The 23,690-nt window shown below is 37.5% G+C and overlaps 1 protein-coding gene across 15 annotated transcripts in view; it reads right to left on the bottom strand.

The window, feature by feature from the left end:
• Positions 1–23,690, bottom strand: part of MAGI2 (membrane associated guanylate kinase, WW and PDZ domain containing 2) — a 728,751-nt gene that overhangs the window by 207,618 nt on the left and 497,443 nt on the right. For all 15 annotated transcript variants that reach the window (XM_061366359.1, XM_061366354.1, XM_061366365.1 and 12 more), the window contains one exon: positions 19,912–19,991. In XM_061366359.1, the coding sequence (XP_061222343.1) occupies positions 19,912–19,991 (80 nt within the window). The remainder of the gene's footprint in view (positions 1–19,911; positions 19,992–23,690) is intronic.

Genomic DNA, 23,690 nt, shown 5'->3' on the forward strand with positions numbered 1-23,690 from the left:
AAAACATTCACATATTAGATTTACTAGGATACAGGCTAGTAAAAGCAGTTATGTTTACAGCAGGACTTAATCCTGAGAGATGCAGACCAGCTGCAGCGTCCATTGACTCCGCTGAAGATTCTGCAGGTCTGTCCACTCTCAGTTCTGCACATTATGGCTCTGTATTACTACCCAGCATCATGCAGAATGAGCACAAATGGCACTTTAAATATACATGCCTCATAAAAGCATAAATCTAACACTTAACGGAGCTGTGCATTTTCCCTTAGCAAACGTATTTTTGTCAGTCCCTCCTGGATCTTGGTTTTGAAGCATCTACTTTTATTGAGACTACATAAAGCCTTCTGGGAAACAAACCAAAAGCTTCTGTTGGGCGTTAAATGAATTCCTTTTAGATTCTGAGCAAATAAATGCTCTATTAGAGTTTTGTAAAGCAGATATAGAAAACTAAGTACACCTAATACTTTATATATTTGTATGTCCATGTTATATAAATAGATCTGTGTATGTAGACATGCGTTTCTCTTACAACATTAGCAAACTTTGTAAATAACGAACTTTCACAGATTTCACGCTAATCAAATTACTTCTTGCTAATAGGTATCCATGGAGGCTGCTCCCCAGGTTTTCTAATTCTCCTCATTATGTTCTCTAATTTTTCCAGAGAGACGACTCAAGCAACTATTTGATATACAACGGCTGCACCCAGCTGGCTTTCACTCGAACAGTTGCTTTGATACAGCATCACATGATGATATTCATTACTTCAGATAAATTATTCAGAAACTCCCAGATGCAGTGTCCTGCACTTTACTAAGCTATAGGAGAGTTTTGCTAAAGTGTGATGCTTTCGTATCACAAGCAAATCTGACTTTGTGAGTAGTATATACTCATAATAAGCCAAAGGAAACTATGCACTGGGTCACAAAGTTGCAATTAAACATTAGCATTATTATCAAAACGCTCCTTTAATACAAAGCTTTCTTATTTTTGTTTTTTCAACGCTGTCATGTTTGAGTCAGGATAAATAACACAGCAGCAAAAATTTCTAAAGTTACAAGTTTTATCTCCTGCAATTCTTATAACTTTTATCTTTTCATTAAAAGTTCTTCAAAATTCTCGGATTAATAGGTAATATCTATAAAACAAAATTTGAGAATTTATATATATATATATATATATATAAATTCTCTCTGTATATATATATGTAACAGCATTTCCCCTTTACCTGCAGTGCTTAAACCCTGCAGCACTGAATCCAGAGCTCTATCCCTGTGTACCTGTATTACCTTTAGGAATAAAACACTCAACAGATTCTAGAAAATATTCTCAAAACAACAAAGTGGAGTCAGAAGCCTATTCTCTTACAAATTTGCCTGTTGTTCACCTCCTACAGAGCTCTTCAGTAGTATGGCATCAACAAGAGTTTGCAGGGGTGTAGAAATAAAGGACTAGTGAAAAAGGCTAGTTGTGTCTTGTGGAAAATAAAAGGAAGGTAATGGCTACGGCTGTTGCTGCTGCTGCATAAGGCCAATTTTGCAAGAGACCCAGCACTGCAACAATTCATCTGGTAATGTCCCACCCTGGTTAGGTGCCTCAGGACCTATAAATGGGAAGGTTTTCTCTGGAGCTTTTTAAGACCGAAGTGTAAATCAGCTTTAAAGACCCCTGTTCATTCTCACCTAAGGTCAATCTCCACTGACTCCCTTTACAGCTGGGCTGGCAGGACTGGGGTGTCAGAAGGAAAATCCACCTGATTTAGAATAAAAGCTGAGGGTGAGATGAAACACCCTTTGGAGGTGCCTACAGCTACAAAGAAGGCACAGTGTCCAGCTCATCCCGCATTTCCACTGATAAGTTGGGCCAGCTGGTTTCCTTTCTGTGGAATTAAATTCAGCTAATAAAACTGAGCTGCTGTTACTATGCACTCCTAAAGCCTCTGTTTCAGAAACAAGATGATTGCATTAATTCTCTTTCTGGCTATTTTACCATGGCTTTAGTCCATGTCTCTGGTGGATAAAAGTATGGAAATAATAATCTTAAAGGATCACGGAAAACAAAAGTAAATAAAAATTATTATGTATTCCTCCTCAGGATCTTGTGCTTCTGAAGTCACCTTCCTGATTCTGAGATATTGATTAAAGACTCTGAAAGCTTATTCCAGATAATCAAATTAAAGCTGCCTGTGAGAACCTGAAGAACAATCTCATAATACTGAGTGATAGAATGGCAGATGAATTTTAATCACTGTAAATGCAAAGAAATGCACAAAGGGAAAAATAACCCTCGCTGTGCATACACATACATACATAATGATGGGCTCTAAAGCAGTTATTACCACTTAGGGAAAAGATCTCCAAGACACCAGCTTAAGCCCAGCGGTATTCAAAAAGCAAACAGAACATTAGTAATCTCAGGAAAGGAACTGAGGCTAAACCAGAAAATACCATTATGCCATCAACAGTGTAATCACATCCCAAGCATTGCATGTAGGTCACTGAACCCCAAAAGCACATAGCAGAACTAGCAGAGGAGTAGAGGGGGACAGCCACTGTCATCAAAGACTTGGGAGAACTTGTTTGTAAACGGGAAATTTAGTGGACTAGGATAATCCTGCTGGACAGATACCACATAAAGGGATATCGTAATGGTACATCAAATCTGTAATGATATGGATAAAGTGAAAAGAGAATTATTATTTAGCACTTTTTATAATACACACACACACAATTGCCAGTTAAAGTATCAGGAAGCAGGTACCCAACAAAGAAAAGGCTTTTTGGTTTGGTTTGGTTTTGTGTTCTGCCTCCCGCTGACAACACATAACCAAACTGTGGATCTCATTCATTGCCCCAGGAGGCTGGAAAAGAGGGAAGTTTAAATGGCCATAAAAAGGAATTAGACACATATATAAAGGATAGTTAAATCCAATGATCCTTAGACAGCCTTTGGGTTCTTTAAGATACTGAAAGACAGGTAGTAGGAAGGTGTGAGAGGGAGAGGATTATGTCTACTTCGTTTATTGTAGTGTTCTCCCAAAAGTTTGCTCTGATTGATAAGAGACAGGAGACAGGTTAGGCTGAGAGTTATTCTGAGCTGGTAAAGAAGACCTTATGTTCTTATTATGTTTTCCTCACTATGTGTAAAGCAGGAATTTATTCAGAACAAGATTCAACTTTCCTTCATCTTTGGAATAATAATATAAAACTCCAGAATTCTAATTCTAATTCCAATTCTAGTAACTGCAATTCTAATTTCACATCTAACATTCTAATCTAAGCAAATAACTCTAAGCCACTGAATAATGTTTTATATTTAAAACACCTTGGATAGGTGTTAAAATAGTAAGAAAATCGTGTTTCATTTGTCCAGGAATAAAAGCAGCTTACAAGCTATGAATATCTCTCATCTTTTTCCAGTCAATATCTCATGTAAGTTTACACCAAAAAGACTTCTACAGCTCATCATCCACATATGTAATAAAATTTTTTGTAGGACTATACTTTTCCAGTTCTGACTGATATCCATGAAGACCACCAACACTGAATATGCCTGGAAGAAGTGCAATGTATAGACTTGCTTTTATACAACCCTAGTGCACTATTCTGGTGCTGAAGGTCAAGCAAATTGTCTCATCTTCTAAGAGAAATTCTTTATGTCGAAGTACTTTACAAAGAAAAATACAGCTTCCAACTAAAAGCCCATCACACAAGCAACATTCTGTAAAATCCAATCTGAGGCAGGCATTCCATATTTATTTCAATTGAGTGTTAGCCATACATGATTCTAATTTTAATAGTAGCAAGGAATTTCACATCTCTCATCAGGGACTCCCATCACAGCATGACAAAAATCCACATTGTATGAGCTATGCAGCCTAGGAACACCTGATCACAGTTTTTCCTTTAGTTCAGCTCCTTTGATGAGCATTTCCCAAAGGCAATGTTTTAAGTTTGTGGAGAAAATATGTCTCTGACATTAAATTCAAAGATTTACAGTGATGGGGATACATTACATAGAAGGAGAAACTCCAAGAAGAAACCCACTGTTCTTTCAACCAGTTAAAAGCTTATCTTGCATTGCTTGGTGTTGCAAATTTCTGTGTACATGAATATATGCAAAGCTGGACTAACATTTGGCCACACATAGTGTTTAAAAAATAAGAGCTGGGACGCAGTTTTCAGAAAGATCAAATCCATGGTGGTACTATTTCAACCTCTAGCAGAAGTCTGTACAAAATCTCAGCTGATGGGCACTGAATCACACGAAAGGCAATGTACAACAGCAAAAGCTGAAGGGCAGTATTCCCAGATCAAACATCACCTCTCAGTTGCACATGATAGTAATGAATTTCGATATTCTGCTTTTCTTATATAGCTCCCAACAGCAACATCAGTGGGAGATCTGCGTATGTAAGGAGAGAAGAACAGCAAAACAGAGAACCAGTGGCTCAGAAATTATGGGGATTAGAATGGTAGAAACAGCTAGGTTAGAGCAGCACAACATGAGATGAGGATGCCCTCACTGTTGCCAAAGTATAAGCATTAAATTGACCACACTAATGGCTATGAAAGAAGGTGCAAATACATGCAAATTCATTATCTCCATATAACATTGCACATGCAACAGGAACATAAAGCAAATTATTTTTTTAATGTAAGTCTTCTATTTAGGGCTGGAGGTACTTGTTTTGTAAAGCAAGAAATTATAGAAATACCAGCTCCACCTTTTCCCCAGCCAAACATTTTCAAAGTTTTTCTACTGATTTTTCAAAGACTTCTGTATTTGTAATAACAATGCCTAACTTAATTACTATGGCAATAACGAGGCACATTTGCTATCCCAGGAAAGGAATAAAAATCTGCCATTATGTCTCTTCCTCAGATTAAGAGCTAAGCAACAAAAAATAACCTGAACGCGCTGAATATTCCAGCTGGGCTTCCTATCAATCTGGTCATTGCTAAAAAATATTCCAGGGGGAGAAAAAGTTATTACATTTTTGTAAATCTCAAGAACAAATGAAGGGAACATGAGCAGATCAGTAACTGAGAGATGATAGTTGGCAGAGAAATGTATGGGGAGCGTGGGGGTGTTGATGTTGTTTTTTTAAGTGCCCTAGTAATCACAGGGAAAACACAAGCACACGTGCAATTTGCCCATCAGCCATTAATTGTCAGTGACCGCTGCCAGTCATTCAGTAACCATTAGTGAGAGATGGAAAATCTCGAAGGCATACACAATCCAGAATGAACATTGTTTGCCCACAGATTTTAACTGTGGATTGCACTACCAACAGAATACACATTGTTCTCTCTGGAAAGAATATTCATGAAGACATAATTACAATATTTGGTGTTGCATAAACAAAATCTCAGAAAGCACCCTTCAAGTCAATCAATAATGTGAGAGTACACTGAGAAAAAGGCAAAACCTCCTTCTTACAGATGACATCTTTTCACCTAATCCAGTGCTCTCCAGTAGAATTCAATAGAAGCCATTCAGTTGATTTTGAACAGGTCCCTGTCACCTTTCACTCACTGAGACTTTATTTTGGCTTCTTTAAAAATATAATAGATCTGTAGGGTTCTTTCAACATTAACCTAAAAATAATTAATAACAGAATATGCTAGCTGTATTCTCTTGCACTAGTGTCACTTAAAATCTTACTGATGCATAAGTGAGAGATGAAAGTATGTTTATTACTTCCCTCTATTCATAACAATTCATTCTAATTCTGCTTTTATCTACCTAGTGATACTGCAGCTAGAATAAATTCTTCAGTTCCTTACTAATTCAAATGTTCCTTAAGCTAACAACTTTATTTCTTGCAGGCTTAAGATCAGGGGGAAAAAGATTATCTGCATTTATTCCTTGCTAGACCAAATTCTACTTTTTTAAATCATGCCTTAGAATTCATTTCAGTCAGCAAAACAACAGAGAATGTAAGCTGTGCCTAACGAAATTTTAATGCAATGCCACTTACTGAAATAGATAAGTAGGAGTACATTTTTCTACCCAGCATTACCTGTTTCATTTATTTATAGAAATTCACGTTAATAGATATATTCTAGCTACAATCAGGATTTTTTAAAGCAAAAAAGTGATGTAAAAATTCTAGCAATCAGTGTAGCAAGCAGCAAGTAGCCAATAATGTTCTACTTACCATGACCATTACACTAGGCCAACAAAAGTCCAAAAGCACAGTTAAACTTCTCAAAAAATAACACCCACATTTAATTAATAATCCAAACTATTTAGTAGATGTCAAACATGGAACTATGAGACCAGATGTCGTAGGGAGGCATGCGAACAGAAGGCTGGAGAGAAGAGACTAAAGGTGTTAAAATCCATCAAGTATTTAAAAACAAAGACATGAAGGGGATAAAATACAGAAAGTTCAAAGAATTTGGAAATCCCCTATGTTATGTCTTTAATAGTTGAAAATCCATACAATTTAAGTCTTTCCATGACATTTTTCAGTACTCATCAGAGCAACATAATACCGTTTTGTATATTAATGTACAGTAACAAATACAGGAATAATCTCGAATTCTGAAGAGACAAAAGAAGTCAAATGGTGGTGGGGACAGAATGTCCGGGTTGAAATACCATGGCATGGAAAGTGACCACAGAGAGCTGAGGGTTAGAAAAGTACACGGAAACATCTGTCACTTTGAACAAAGTGGACCACCAGAAAAAGAAATGCAGTTTTAATGAGTACTAAAGGAGGCTACAACCTACAAAGTCTAATGACCCTCATTAAGCCTACTGCAGAAACAAATCTCCTGCCCTTTAAACCACCAATGACGGCAGAGCTTTCCCACTTCCACAGCTAAATCAGAAAGAAATTAAATGATTCTTCTAGTCCAATGGAGGAAACTGAGGGATGAATACCAGACATAAACCTTTCAAAGATGAATGTTTTGATTATACAAAATGCATCAGTCCCAAAATAGCTAACTTTGCTGACTTTGTTCATCTTGTTTATAATGCTGAAAGTTTCTAAAAAATTATGTAAGTTGATGATCAAACAAATGTGCAGCATGAAAAGCATGAGCCATATCTTGTGAGGGCAGCGGCAGGCACTTTCAGATTTAGCAGCTGCATATGACCCTGATGGATCTACCAGGGGTTGCTGCAGTGTCCCAAAGGTGTTTAATTATGAAAGTGATATACAATTACTCTGGATTTTGGACAGAAGGAATAAGACTTGCAGGTATGAACAGAATGTTTCTATTTTGCAGTAGGAAAAGTAGGATCACTGAAATTTTCTTAAAGTAGTAAAAAATGTAAAACTGTGTTCTCTGCAAGGGAAAACCTTGCTCCCACAAGCAAGTGTTCTATTACATAGAAGATAAACTACAGCTATAAATTCCCAAAGCAAAAAATATTTCTTATAAAAAAAGAAAATAATGGACTACCTTAGGGAAAATAGACAAGAGAAATACAGCTGGGATAGGAAGAGGAAAAAGGTGTCTCCTAGTTTAAAAAATGAAATCCTACCCTTTTGCTCCCTCTCCCCCAAACAGCAAAACTTTTGGACAAAGGAACTCATGCCTTTCATGGTGCTGTCAGAGCTCAAAGATTAAATAAAGATTTCTAAACCTAAAACAGTCACTGCATTTTTCAAAGTCGATTTGAGCAAAAGTACACTGAAACAACAACCAATGTACACTACAGTTAACAATGCAGACAAAAGAAGCTGCAGCTTCTGGGTTATCTCCAGAGTCAAGAAGAGCAATGTTAGCACTGCACTGCCACTACAGGAAAGGTGTAGGCTATAAATAGTAGGATGTTATCGAGACTAAATAATTTCTTAGATGAAATTGCTAGTTTGCACTGTTTTTAACAGCTTTGACAGTAGAATACTACTTTTTTCCCCTCACTCATTCACCAGATGGAAGAGGATCCAGTGGAAGAACTGTATTTCTCCGTACAGGGAAGCTTCTCTGCACTGGGCAGCTTCCCAGTCTCAAAATCTTAGAATCATAGAATGGTTTGGGTTGGAATGGAATTTAAGATCACCCAGTTCCAGCCTCCCTGCCATGGGCCAGGACACCTTCCACTAGACCATGTTGCCTAAGGCCCTGTCCAACCTGGCTTTCAACAGAAGTTACCAGAATCTGGCCTACATGGCTATAGAAATTTGCACATATATAGATATGCAAGTAAGGCTCATTTGAGTTTGTTTATAGCAAGTGACTTGATTTATCTTGAATCCTCCTGCATTTCTATGACCTTTTCATTTTTACAGTAGCATAAGCAACAAAGATCCAACATGTCACCAGAATATGCAATCAGACATTATTTTGATGAAACAATAGATTATATTCTGTAAAATTTAATTACATATAAAGATTTGATGTTTAAAAGAAACAAATGCTAACACTTCCCCTCTGGATTCCAGAATCCTGTCCGTCTGCCTCACCAGTCTTTTTTTCCTACCTTTACTAGGTGCAGTTTTCTCATAGCCAGAGATTTTTTCCTCTTTATCTTTCTATGCTGAAATAATTCTAATGTTTTAAGGCATCACGAATCTAAATCTCTTTTTATAAAGCCTGCAACAAGTTCTCCACATCTCTGCTTTCTATACTTTCCACTTATTATAGCCACTTATCTATTCCCAAAGCCTTCTACTATGAATTCTGAAAAAGCAGTACTTCCCAACTACTCTGATAGCCACATCCACATACTATGTGTTCCTCCTGCTTGGGCAGATACATTTCACAAAAAGCTTGAAATGTTACCTCATTCCTTTTTTTACTCTCTCCCACAAACAGTGCTTATCTGCCACTGGGTCTGTGAGGGTATTAGTCATGAAAGACAGTAGCTTTTTAAAGTGCTGTGTTATCTGTCAAATCTTAAATACAGGACATCTGTGCTCAGGCAGGATTTTCCAGCTGTATTTAGCAAGGACTCAAACACTCTGAGGAGTTTAGGTTAGAATCAAAATCCTGGTCTAACAAAAGGAAAATTACTGAGACCTTTTTTAAAGCATATGACAAAAACCAAAAAGAAAATGGAAACCAGGAACCAGCAAGTATAAGGAATTCAATTTACATAAAAACCCCTGAGTTAATTGTATTTGTGAAGCTCAGCTACTAAAGTTACAGAAAAGTTTGTGTTCATCTTCACCTGACTGTGAATGTGTTGCATTATAAGTAAAGAAAAATCAAAGAATGTTGGGGAAAAAAAGAAAAATAATCAGCTTTTAAAACTATCTGAAACATAATGAGCTTTATTGGAGATTTTAGCAGGTCATTATATTGCTTATGTAGTGGCAATAGGGTTTGAAATGATTGCCAGGAAATACACAACAGGTTTGCACAACAAGGCAAACTTTCCATCAAAGAACACCAAATTGTTTTCAACTTCTAAATTCAATGAACTTGCTGACCTTGTGGAGTAAATGTAAAATGCAGCGATTACGAAGATTAATTTTTTAAAAGGAGAAGATTGCCATTCCTTTTCATTAATGCTCTCTATTAAAAACAAGAGCTTTCATATAAAAGCCAGAGGGAGAAGAAATAGTAAAAATGAAGGTAGCTGGACATATTGTAATGAATATAATACCACAAGCCCCTCTTTGTTAAATCTATCATGCTTCATTGCCATTTAGAAGTCAAGGATTGAAGGATTAAGGCTATAGAGAGAATAGGATTAAAAATCATGTACTCTGATTTGTACTTATGATTAAATACTATTTCAGACGGAATTTCAACCTTTTATTCTCTATTGGCATCAAGGCCTTGAGTATGAGCTTTGCTAAATATGGTGTTGTGAATTCTTTTCTGTGTGAAAAGATTTCCTTTCAGAAATTCCCACATTGGAACATTTCTTCAGTGGTCATTGCAGGAATGTTTCCGGCCACCGCTATTCTCATACCACACAATGCTTGCATTTTAGTGGCAAAAATCAACCTTGAGCAGTCAGTGAGAATTTTGCTACTTGCTTCAGTGGTGAGTGGAATCCAATATATAGCTTGTTAAGGATGTGAATTGTTAAACCTCTGGCCCTGTTTCTCCCAATGAGTTTAAAAGTTCTCTCTCCCTCCCTTTCTAAATTTCATTGCACATTCCAGCAGAAAACTACTTAAGCTTAGCCAGTTAACTTGGCAGCAAAATGAAAAAGGGATGCTATTAGAAACTGGATGTGAGGAGCTCCAGCAGTACCAGCAGAGACTTTTGGGGTCCATCACTGGTGAATGTGACTATTTTATTGTGGAGTTAAATTACAATTTGAAAGAGTTTTACAAAATAACAGCCAACATTCATCGCTATTTTAAAATGTGTTACTCATTATATATTGCATCACTGATGAACATGCTTATTCTTTACAGTGGGCATCTATTATACATGTTACAATAAAGACTTAAACTGTAAAGCTCCACATATCAAAAATAATATTCATCTCTCTGCAAACTTTTTTAGCTGAGAATCGCAGAGCATTTTACAAGGAAATAAGTTTCACAGCCCCATGAAAGGTGTGTTTACATGACCCCCTTTCATAAAACACTGAAACTTGAAATTATTTGGTTTTGTATAATCATGAGCTAATTAGAATAAAAGCCTGATATTTTCCTCATCAAGGACCGTAAGACAAGTTAGCAGCTTCCTCAATCTCCATTTAGCAACCTTTAAAATCCTCAGGTCACTGGAAGAATTATTATTAGGCTGACAACTGCTGTACAGACAGGGATCCTTGCAGGCTGTGTGCCTCTGGGTCCTGGGTATCTCCCCATTTAAACACACAATCTGGGTGAACAGTGAGACCAGAATGCAAGAGAGCAAAGTACTAGTTGAATAATCAAGGAAAACAGACATGTTTTCCTATACTTTTATTCATTCTTGTCCTTGTAGTTACCAACTCTATTTAAGATTAAGGTTAGAACTCTACAGGGTTTGTACACCTGAGACTGAGAAACTAATGGTTCTGAAAACAAAGTAATACTTAATAGTCCAGCACAGCTTAAAAAACTCCTCTGTCACACTGATCAGTGTACTCCAAGGGAGCCGTCCCAGCACTCAAGAGTTCCCCAGGGATGCACAGACAGGCTGCTCAGGGCTGGTCCCAAGGTGCAGGCAACCAACGTATGTCCATGTGGACCGATACTTTGTCCTAAATCTTATCCAAGGATGAAGAAGCATTACTCTTCCAAACCTGAAGAAAACTAGGTTAGCCAGAGTATTATCTTCTGAGCTCCCAGAAGAAACACCAATGAGTTTCCCCCTTTCTTTTTTTTTATTATCACTATTATGGCTTTGGCATTGATTTTTTTTGTCAATTAATGCACAGCTGATGGTGCCAACACAGAATGCCCTTCCAAAGGTCAGGACAATTCAAGAGATTTTGTTATTGTTTAATTAAACCAAAATTGAAAATACAAGCTGAAAAAAGCATGTTCAATATGTACTTAAATGACAGAAAACATTAATTGTGATCAATATTATTACAAGTAATGCCAGCTCAATTACAAAACTGATGGCATTAAATACTAGTTAAAAATGGGGTTAATAATCTGTAAAAGAGAGTTCTAAGAACTCTGCGGTTTAAAGGTACAGTATTCTTATCATCTGGAAACACCTGGATTTAAGTCAAAACTGGAAATGAATTCGGTAATCTGTCAATCCATTTCCCAATTCCTAGTCATTTGTTCGTATCACAAAGCCAGCAGGCAGGAGTGTGTGATGGGCAGGCCCTACTCAGAAGTGGCTCAGGCCTGGAACGGGAAGGGTTTTGATGTCTGAACTGAAAAGCTTTTGCAGAGCAGTATCAAAAGTTTGCAGCAAAATTACTCATGTGTGCCTGGCACTCTCAGGTGAACTCTGTAAGCATTTCATACTTGCCCTTGGGAAAAAAAACAACAGTCCTTGGCACAGCAACTCAAACCATCTCAGAGGGGATGGTTTAAAATGTCTAGGGACAATGTCATGCTCTATGCTGCTCTCATATTTTCTCTCTGGGTTGATTCATCTGACATTATATTCTGCACCCCACCTGGCAGAGGAGCTTACTCAACTTGTTTTTCTCACTTGCAGGGCAGTATCTTTTCCAGGCTGTAATAGAGAAAGTGCTGTTTTAATATAAAATAATAAGTCCCCTTATATTTTCTTTGAGAAACATGCATAAGCTACATCTTCAAGGCAGAATGCAAGAGGAGGCAAGACTCTGGCTTTTAGCTTCATTTGATACTTCAGAGCCTTGAATATTTTCCTAAGCTCTAGAGAGGATCAAGATTTGAAATGCAAGCTTGCGATTAACCTGTCCTCTGTCTTCAGCTCCCTCGCTCCTTACTGTCCAGCCTTTCTGGCTTGTAATTTTGTATTCGACTCCCTATCCTCAAATAAATTCCCACCACAGGGACCTGGATTCTGTTTCAGGCACTGGGTCACCACATATCGGGTGTTGCAGCAAGTACCCACTAAGTGCTCACATCAGCTATGATGGGGAATGCTTCGTTTTTCCCTTCACAGAGAGAGCGCCTCATCAGATATTATGATTGTGCATGACATTTCTCTCCCATTTGAAATGTCCATTCTGTGTTTTTTATGAAAAATATTAACTACCATTTAGACTCCAGCCTCCAAATGGCTTCAGTGAAGGAGAATTAAACCCACATAAAATATACCTGAAATTTCACATGAGATGGATAGGAAGATAGACAGAAAGTTTTTTCAATGTGGTTGGCAGCTGTTTTTTGTTACCTGAGGCCAAAAGAAATAATATAACATAGATTAACTAAAATTTTATGAAATGTGGGGCTGCCATGGACCATGGTCTAAAAACTGCACTGGAAGACAGACACTTCTGTGGCCTTAGTTACATGTTATAAATTAATATTAAGCTAAAATTCTCCAATTAATATTAAGCTAAAATTAAGCTAAAATTCTCCAAGACAGCCTTCCTGAAAAAAATGCACATGTGAACTGTTAACAAAACAAGCAAAAGTTTCTTTGTATATAGTCATAGCTCAGTCTACATAAAAGCATGATTTTATAGGGACCTATTTGGCATCCAACAACATTCCAGCATTTGAGAAAAAGAATTAATTAAGCTATGCTGGTACAAAGTCTAATAAAGAGACTCTCCTCAACATATTTCCAACAGCAGGTATAATTGCTTGGAAACAAGGTTTAAAATAGTACTATTTGTAGACCCTTTACTATAGTGGAACAAATGGTACCATTTAACACACAATGAAACTCGCACTTAGCATTAGATATCAATCATGACTTGTGTATTTTAGGAGTTCTTGTTTTGATCAAGAAAAAAAAACTACTTTCCTGAAGATGATACCTCTTTCTACTTTGGTTTCCTGGGGAAATGAACTTTATAGATACATAGTGTCTGTCTGTTCACCATTTCCCTCTGTTAAGTCTGAGTCTATTGCAGTTTTCAACTAAATTTAGCTAACACAGAGATATCTTAAAGATAAATACATTGCCCCTGCATTAGACAATGTTATGCCTTGTGCTCAGCAGGTACTTGCACAAGCCAATCTGGTTTGCAGAAACAACTTGGCAAAAAAATAAATAAAACAAGCCTTTTACAAGCCACTGAGATAAAAGTTTTAGAAAGCAATGAGAGTGAATACCATGTTCAGACACAAACACGGTTCTCAGGGTCACACAGCACTAGATAAAACCCAAAAGCTCGCCTTCTCTCCCAGCTCATATTGCGATTCATACATTCAGCAGAAACAGGGGCTTGATCTGGAGTTCCAAGATGTCCTGCTAATACGTTGTCCACTCAACAGTGTAGGGCACTTCCTCATCATTCCATGTCCTCCTCTAGCCACGTACAGCACTGCTCTGTCCAAGTTACCTATGTAACTCTCTGATGAGGATTCATCCCAATCAGCCAAAAAGTCCCACGTCCCTTTGTACTCTAGACTGCTTAAAGATATGGTTTCAAACTCCAGGCTACTGCTAATTCAGTCAAATGAAAACCTAGCTGCATATACATATTTACCTGCTATAGATTTCCAGTAGCGGGAATTGCCAGACATAAATGGTATCCACGTAAGATGAAAGTTCACTACTTAGTTTCCAGTGACGATACATGTAAGGAAAACAAGAAGTAATGCTTTACCCACAACACCAGCATGCCTATGCCCAAATGCATCCACAAAACAAAAATATGAAGGGTTGATATGTTTTACTACAGCATAGTGAAGAATCAAGTAAACAATGACAAATTATTTGTTACGTTTGTGATTTACTTTAACTTAACTTGTGATGTTGGATAGGTTTATTCATCTGGTTGACTACAGAGAAACCTGCACTTACTAAAAGGAAGGAGGTGTACACAGACAGATATTCTACAGTTTGATTGTGACAGAAACACAAAAAAAGTGTGTCTAAAAGTACAGAAGAAACTGCTTGTGCCACAAAGCACTCTGAGTCACATCTATTTATTTATGAAAAAATATTGATAAGTCTGCAGTATGAATTAAAACAATAAACCAAGTTCTTCCGTTTTGAGACCATTTTTCACTCAGTTTTCTATGCTCAGTTGCAAAATCTTTACAACTGAAAAGCAAAATTACTTATAAATAAGACAAAACAGTTTCAAACACAAACTGATTTCTAAGACCCTCATCATGAAATATAAATTATGGAGATCAATGATAATGCCAATTGTTTATTTTTCATTATTTATTTTCATTCCATAGAAATAATCTTCCCAGAGGAAGAAGTATCAGATAGCAAATACAAAAAATCCCAAATGAATTTAAACTCTTGGTTTTTTTACATCAGTAGAGTAGGTTTAATTGTAGGCATGATGATGATGATGATATCTCATAAGTCTATCAAATTTATTCATATAGGATTTACTTGCTGATAGTTGAAGCTAAAATAGATATATGCAATGATTATGTGCTTTGAACTCTTAGCAAGAAACATGAAATGTATTAAATGTAAGCAAGATGACAAAGACAGTCCTACATTTTATTTCTTTCTTGCTAACTGTCAAACAAACTAAAGATGTTATGGAAAGTTATTAATTTTAACAAGTTCTGGTGAAATTTGAGAAAAACAGCTTTGAATTCCTGTTTACATTTGTGGAGTTATAACAATAGAGGTGCCCTTTTCTGTCACTGGAAGTTTGAGTCTAGTTTCTATCAGTTAGGTGGTTTACAAAGGAAAAATACCTGCTGGAAACAAGTAAAAGAGTCACAACTGTAGAGTAATTGCTGGGCTTCAGTCCTTTCTAGGGTTAGATAGGGGCATATACAAATGGTGAGGGAGTAGCTTAGACCAGGGACATGAAGAGGGACTGTATGTTAAATGGTGAGATTTTAAGAAAGTACTTTCCAGCATTAAAACACTCGTGAAATGTAACACAAAATTTTTACTCACGTGAAAAATTACTGGTTTCCTGGGATAGTTACACCTTTGAGACTGCAGAAAACGCAGTAAGTGATTGCCCTTATGATTCCAAATGTAACACTTGTCTTCCCAATGTATTTATTTATTTATTGTAATGGAAGAATCATATTAAATATATAAATACATATGTTTAAAAAGTCAGTTCAAGCAATACATCTACAGCTTTCCTTTTTTTTTAAGAAATTCTGAAATGTTTAGAGATGATTGATTGAGATGATGACAGTGTTCTCAAAAGAGGAAAGGGAGCTGAACTCCTGAATTTGTGACCGCATGCGCTATGACACACTGCATGTGCCACACAAAGCCTTTAATAAGAGCTCTGCTGTCTGGATGAAAAGTAAAAGGAAGTCCTATATGCCATAAGTGGCAAGGCAAGGATGTATGGAGGTGGTAAGCGTCGCTATTAGCAAAAGGGAATTTGCTAGGAGGATTTGCTCAAGATGGGAGATATCCAACAGGAGACATCATACTTAGCATGAAACAAAGGGCTCAACTAGGGAAGAAAGATGAAGAGGACAAGAATAGATGTGTGTGTCTTTGGCATGAAAAACGCTGAAGCTGTGTGTGGCAGTGAGCTCACCAAAAGGTATTGCCTGTGACTACAGGAATGGGGAAAAAGATAACGTGATAGGAGAGTGGGGTTCAGTTTAAGGTGAAGATACCTAAATGTCTGTCTACATTCGAGTGTAAATCTGTGTCCTCTAACTGTCAAAACAGAACTGACATTCACAGTCAATGAAGTTTAAAAGCAACTCAGCTCACCCTCAATAAACATCCATACTTTACAGTTAAGTTGGTGGGTGTAGAGGAGATAAAAAGACAGATGACAGATGAATGCTAGGTGAAATCAAAGCTTTATTTATAGTCTTAAGCCTACTTGGATTTGAAAACTAAGGAGAAAGGAGGTTCACATAAAAAGGAAGGGATGGATTAAGAGTGATGGAGACTACTGGTTGTGATGGATTGGTAATGAAATACGTGAAATTTGTAGTAATGAAATAAGTGAAATTTGACATATCTGATCCCAGGAAATTTCAACAGCTCTTTAATCCCCAAATTGGATAAAGAAGTAAATGTTCACTTTTCCCCAGAATGGAAATTTCCATAAAATTAATTAAAGAATTTGAAAAATTTAATTACTACATTTCTGAACCAAAAATGAACTTTCTAAAACCTCAGATATTTCATGTCATTAAGGCTGAACTGCTTTTCAATATTAAACTAAAATCTTTACTGCCTTATGGGACTTGTCATTCTTTTCCATATTCTCTCCCAGACTGTTAGTAGACCACTCACATAATATACCTGTAATCATGCAAATCCTGCGAGTCTGCTATGTAAGAAATTACAGAAAATGTAGCAACCAATGAATCTAGCTCAGAAACAACTGCAACTTCTGTAGCACTCTGCAGATAGAAATCGGTTAACCAATTCTGATGGGGAAAAGGAAAAAAGGAATAATTTTAAAGAAGCATTCCACTTCAGAAACCCCAAACAGCTAATATTTCCAGGAGAGAAAACACAGTTGTTTTTAATAAATTTAAGATTTTCTGGAGGAAGTCAAGAATGTAAAAATATTCTAGTTCTTAGTGAAGAATTGACAGCTATTTCTGCTTAATGCTGTTATGAAACTCAGGTAGGCACCATACAAACAGAGTAAGAGGCAATTGTTTCAAAGACCTGAAATCTAAGCAGATCTGACAGAGCAAAAGTCAAAGCAATTTGCTGAAATTTACACAGAAGTTCCATGACAGAGAAAGAAATAAATACCAGCCCTTAAACCTCCTGACCTACAAAGGGGTTTAGAGCAGTGGGTATCATTCAAGGAAAACAGAGAGTCCCCAGTACAGACTCAAAGAAAGCTTGACTTGGTAGAGCTTGTCAGTCTCTTGGCAAAGGCATGTGAAAATTTTTCAAGAGGAGGGATGTGCTGGAAGGTTGGTTCAGATTTTGCAAAGAGAAATGAGCAAGCACTGGGGTTTGCAGATAGAAGCCAGAGAAAATGAAGAAACTGAATTTGGCAAAGGAATATTAAAGAGCTGAAAATGGAAGAAAGAAAATGCCTGGAGCGGAGGGGCCACTCAGTATCACTAGCCCAGAACATCAGGACTCAAATACTGTACACTTCAAGAACGTTGTCTGGTGTGGAAACTTCATGCTGGTGGCAGAATGAAGAAGGAACCCTATCCATTCCATAATTCTATGATTTGGCAGGATTTGCACTCAAAGGAGAACATAGAAGTTGGGTTCTTCAGAAAGAAAGCCCGATAGCAGAGTCTGATAGGTGATAAGGATATCATAATGTATCTCAGAGAATCAATGCAAGTTTCAGATGTGACAAAATGAATGTCAATGAAAACAAGTTATGCAGATAGCGATAAAGCAGCAAGGTAAGTATCATTTCTTATCTAAACACTGATGCCTTTCTAAAACTGTTTCTCTGAGCAGAATGTGCCAGAATAAATCATAAAGTGCAACAGTAAAGATGTTTGGCATAAAAAACATCTACCAAGCCATAGCTGAAGCATGTGTGAAATTATTCCTTGATCTGGCATTAAATCTAAACAAGAATTCCAAATCCCCATGTGCTATAATGAAGTTCCTGGGTTTGGACCTCAGTGGCAAGGTACAGTCATTTTATGGCATTAGGGATTTTTAAGAACCTTTTCCTCTACAGATATTGGATTAAAAAAAAAAAAAACCACAACAAGCCCACATTCTTGAACAAACAAAGAATCTTATGAAAAGAAAGGATGTTTCAGGAAGAATCTCTAAGAACAGAAAATCTCATTCTGAAGTCTTTTATGCTTCAAGTACTTTGCATTAATGAGCTGAGCAACCCTTACAAGAGCAACATGACCCAGCATACTATAGTAATTTGATAATCCAGTAGGCAAATAACTACAAAATAATGCTGTTTCTTTAACAGCATTTTCATTTTAAATTGTTTAAGATACTTTGTTGTTAGCTGGTTTTTTTTTTAAATATTTCAGTGCTTGTGGTGATCTCAGTATATACAACAGCTACCAGGAAAAAAACCCAGCTCATTTACTCCAAGTAAGTCTGCAATATGTTACTTCATAGATACTGGTGGATTTTTCTTCTGCCTTTCCCACTAGTATTCCTTAAGGAGCAGGCAAAGACACAAATTCATGTAAGTAATGTGAGAGATTTAGAATGCAAAACTCCTGTGCCCTTGTTTTGTTTCAGTAACACACGTCTGTTGCATTCACTGTAGAATTTACTGTGGGAGCCTGTGCTGTCAGTGCTAGAATAAGCATCACAAAATCATTCAGACATGTAATTTCTGATGTCAGAATAGAACGTCAGAATTACTGCTGAAATAAGGAAGGGATTTTCGGAATATAGCAATCTTTCAAAATAAAGCCATTTACAAAAAAAACAACCCAGGAACATTCTTTACCAAAACACTGACCCTGCATTTCATACAGCCAGCAATTCCTCAGTGACCTCTTTATCAACCCAAACAGGCACCGAGTTTTCTTTCTGCTAATAGTATTTACATTAACCAAATGAATGTATCTTGGAAAATTTAAAATAGATCAGATGCAGTACACAAAAAGCTACTAACACATTTAAAATAAGTTAAGATGATTTGCATTAATGCACATCGCATGCATGCATTTAATCCTCTGTATCTCACAACAATAAAATAAGTAGCAGTCTTTAGAAATCATCACTTTTTAGCTGGCTAATTGAACTGACACTGCACTATAAAACAATGGAAAAAGCCTCCTCAGAAAATGATCTATTACATTTTTACTTTGCCTTTATTACAGGATTTTGATTACTGAAACTTTACCAGAGGAAAAACAGAAATTATACTGAATGCACATAAGACAGTTTGATATGATCCGTATTAGCTCATATCTCTGAATCTGTCAATATAGTCATCTCTCCTGCACAACAGCTATAGCTCATTTAAGCATCCTCAACAGTATTCACGCTGTTAAATTTTAAACCATTAACAATGCAGTACCCCCCAAATCCAGCCTTGAACTCTGACAGACACTGATCTCTTTTCTCCCTCCCACACCCTGTTTTATCAGACACTGCTTTGTTTAAATTGGCTACTAAATAGCATCACACTGTACCTTTAAATACAAATCAAACAATATTCATATTCCCACGGTGCTGCTAGTTTCCCTTATGCATTGAATCGCCTGTAGATTAAAAGCTCAGAATCTGAAAAGGGATTCTGTTCTGCAGACCAAAGTTCTCTGTAGGAGATGAGGGAGAGGGTCAGTCCCGGAGTCACACACACAACAGGCAGAAAACACACTTGTGATCCTCAGCTTTGGATAGCATCAGAAAGGGGAATAAAAAGCAGAAACACATGGCACACTGAGAACTGGTATCACTTATGGCTTCTAACCAAAGCAGCAATTAAACACCTTTCATAATTCCCCTAAATGCCTGATTTTCGTAATAACTGAAAGAGAGACACACACACAAAGGCAAATCCCCTCTGAACAGCAACGAAAACTTAATAACCTACCATTTTCTTTGCACTCTTCTGGAGGTTTAGCCTTTTTCGCAAGTCGTGGATCCAGCCATGATGTTGTCTTTGTGTTATGGCTGAAAAGAAAAGAGATCACTCTGAGCAGACACATACTGAAAGGAATCAAGTTTATTCCTTAAGAAAAAGGGTTAGTCCAACAAAATTGCAATCGATACACTTAATTTGCTTACTGGTTCTAAGTAGCCCTGAAGGAGGTGTAAGAGTAATTGTGCAAGGCAGCTGTAAATTTGGCAACCTCAGCTCCCTGTCCTCAAAGAAGCTATTTTTATTAAAATCAACTAGAATGTTGCCAAGTTAACCTCATTGAAAATGCAGAACTCATCCAGAGCAAAAGGAATTTATTACAAATACAGTGTTCTCCCGTTGAACGAGTGCAGGCGACAGGATTCTGTACCATTCTCACAGTTTTCAGATAGAATTATTTCCATCTTAAACCTGTCCTTTTCATAAATACAGGTTTGTTATTTCTCACCAGCAGCACTGGCAATGCACAGCAAAAGTGATGCAAATTACAGCATGCTCCTGCAAAGTCTACATTTCCGGACAGAGTGATTAATGATACTTTGTTTAACAAACCTTTATCTCCCCATATATAACCCTTCTATCGAGGCAAAATAGATATGCACAAGCTGAATGAATCATGTGGCTCCTTTCTATACTCAGAATAGATCTTTGAGGAATCAGCCATCAAATAGTGTTAAACTGGCACAAACTGTTTTCTAGGAGAATATTTTGCCAAATGAATTGTTACTTTGCACAGCTAATGAGACTTAAACCCGGGTCTTTTCAATGTATACGTTTCCCATAAGCATTTGCATTTGAAGCCAATTATTTTAATGATATTAAGAAAAGAAGACTATAAACCAGAAAAAGATGTGATCATTACTCCTTCATTTTTTGAGATGCCTTTCCTACAATAGCATCATTCAGAGACACTTCTAATCCATGTTTTATTTATCTGATACATCTAGGAGGATGCTTGTTTCATAGAGTACTGAATTATTTAGTCCATTATTAATTTGCTGTGTCATTTCAAAGTGTACTTAAGACTTTCCTTACAAACATTGATATAAGGTGTACAAAATCTGGCATAAAACGGATTAGTATGCAATTGGTAGTTGATGAGTTACTGATTAACTGTGGTCCATGTGGTCCAAACACCACTGATTCCCCTAATGAAAAATAAATGCCTAAAGCCTCCTTCTACCTTGACACCCTGTTTAGTTCATGGCAGATAACATTTTCTCTGCCTTAATTTCTCTCTTTCTCTCAAAACAGAGTGGTGCTACCTACTTCTTGGCATTATTGTTACCATGTTAAAGCATCCTTCACCTTTATGGATGGGAAAAAAGGCAGATAAGAGTTATGTACAGATAAAGTGGCAACTAGCGTGAAAATTAAGGCATTTAAGAACCTATTTTAAGCATGTCTTAGTCTGGAACACCATTCACAACAGGTAAAAATCATGAAGAAAACCTTCCCTTACTTTGAGACTGGAAATGTATTTACAGAGTATGATGACGATAAGCCAAAGGTAAGGTAATTTGAAATTATGCCAGTAGCCCATGCTTGATAGCAAATGTAACTAAGACACTTTCTCTGAAGCCTGTGGTCTCCTTTAAGGTGCATTTTCATACCACACCTTTACATTAACTAGGGAAGGTAGTGGCAGCAATGCCACTGCTGCAGTGTGGAGCTCAGTGTGGGATCATCACTCTGGTATCTACCGAGCTGCCTGGGTGCAGCCAGCAGCACACTCTGAGCTCCACACTGCCACAGGTGCTCCATTAGCAGCACCAGAGCTCATAGTGAGCTTGCACATACCTACCTGTTGGGAGTTGCAGTCACATCTCTGGAGCTTGGCCATGTGTGTACAACAGCGACTCTCTCTCAGCTACTAATTCTGAATGGTTTTAGGGACCCCCACTGGTTGCAGGGACTAAGCCAGATTCACAGATAGCTTTCTACAGCTTTAAAAGAGTATTACATATATGACTACTATTAGTGATATTTACTGTGGTATAAAGCAGATCTCAAAGCAGTTTACAAAGCAAATAAAAATCATCACTCCTGGTTTTAAGGTGGGAAAATGCAGTCATGGAGTCATCAAGTGACTGCCCATAGCCACCAAACAAGCCAGTGGCAGTCAGTCTTGGAAGCCAGCTCTGCTGCAAGTCAGCTGGCCAGTGTTTTCCTTGTAAGTCCACCCTCAGAAACAGACCAGTTCACCAGCTCTGGAAAGAACCCTATGACATTCTAGTATAGACCTGAGAAATGCGTTTTCAGGCATCTGTAAAGACAGGTGCCAAGATGAAAACAAGCCCAGGTCAGTATTGTTGTTTAAGAATGTGAATTACTTGAATTGCAGCATCCACGGCTTTGGTTAAAACTGAGAAACAAAAACAAGCAAACAGTTATGCTTCCCTTCAGCATAAACTGGGCTTCCATAAACCCAAAACTGACGTCTTCTAGTTTTGTGCATTGTGCCCATTCTAAACAAAAGCATAAGCAAATTAAAAAATCAACAGCTTTTCCAACAGAAAAGCGATCCTTCAGTCTGCAGTAAAATTTCAGAGAATGAAGACGTTACATCATCTAGATCAGCTCTTGCAGCACTCAATCTCCTAGTTCCTGTCTCTCGAACACATTCAGCTACTCAGTAGAAGCAAAACTCATCTGCAATAAATTTTATCTATAACAAATAACTGAAGGAAAAAAGTATCTTTTGAAAAATCATCCATTTCCCTCTTACCCATCTCCATGCTTGCTCCCTTGCCTTGCCTCTCCATTTTAACATTAATACTAAACACACAACGTTACCTCTTGCAATGGGACTTTCAATGATTTTAGACAAGTGCTTCAGTGGGTAAAAATATCTTTTCTTGCTCTGAAGACAGACTCTACTTGAAAGAAGACAGATTTGAACCTACCTGTCTTCTAACACCCATGCAGTGCCATCAACATCCTATTTAGCACTACATCGTGCTGATTGCTTGGATCATCTTAGCAACTAGGTACACAACACACAAACACTCCTACAAGGAGGACAGACATGACTATTGTTGTGCTGTTCTCAGTATAAGAGGGAAATACGCAGCCCTGAATTACAGCATAGTGGTTTTTTATACACATCTGCTTCTGTCCTACATAGGTTTATTTGGCAGGATACTCTTCCAGCCTCCCCTGCGCCAGCTTTCAGGTTGTGGATTTTGAAGTGCTGCTGCTTTTGCTGTAGCGGGTGCCACGCTAGCACTATGCAGTGTTATTCAGAGTAACTCCCTGCTACTTGTCTTCCAGCAAGGACTACAACTGGGGTTAGTCAACTGCAGAAACAAAGGAGGCTCAGATTCTTCCCCACACAGGTAGGACATGTTGGGAATGAGAGGAAGAACAAAAGCACAGTGGTGCTGGCTTACTGAATGTCCCAGAACGGGCTGAAGGAACACCTCAGGAAAGATGCCACCTCCACTGTGTCCCAGGGCTCTGCTTATTCCCTCTTCAGCTCTGCAATGTACTATAATCTATAAAAGCTAAGAGGAAACAGTATTTCTTTTCTAAACAGTTCTTAATACCATTTAAAAGAAGCCTTGACAGGAAAGCTTATGGGAAAGAAGACAGAAGGAACTAAAATGGCCAAATCAACACCAATGGCAAAAGTAACGTTAACACAGACCTGCTGCATGATCTGTGCATGTTTATGCTTTCTAAGCACTAAAAACCTTACAAAATGTGCAGTGTATAACCTGCCTCCCTTA

This window comes from Neopsephotus bourkii, unplaced genomic scaffold (assembly GCF_033783945.1).
Source record: "Neopsephotus bourkii isolate Nb327-2 ecotype Australia unplaced genomic scaffold, CSIRO-AGI_Nbou_v1 NB_1328, whole genome shotgun sequence".
Classification (NCBI taxonomy): domain Eukaryota; kingdom Metazoa; phylum Chordata; class Aves; order Psittaciformes; family Psittacidae; genus Neopsephotus; species Neopsephotus bourkii.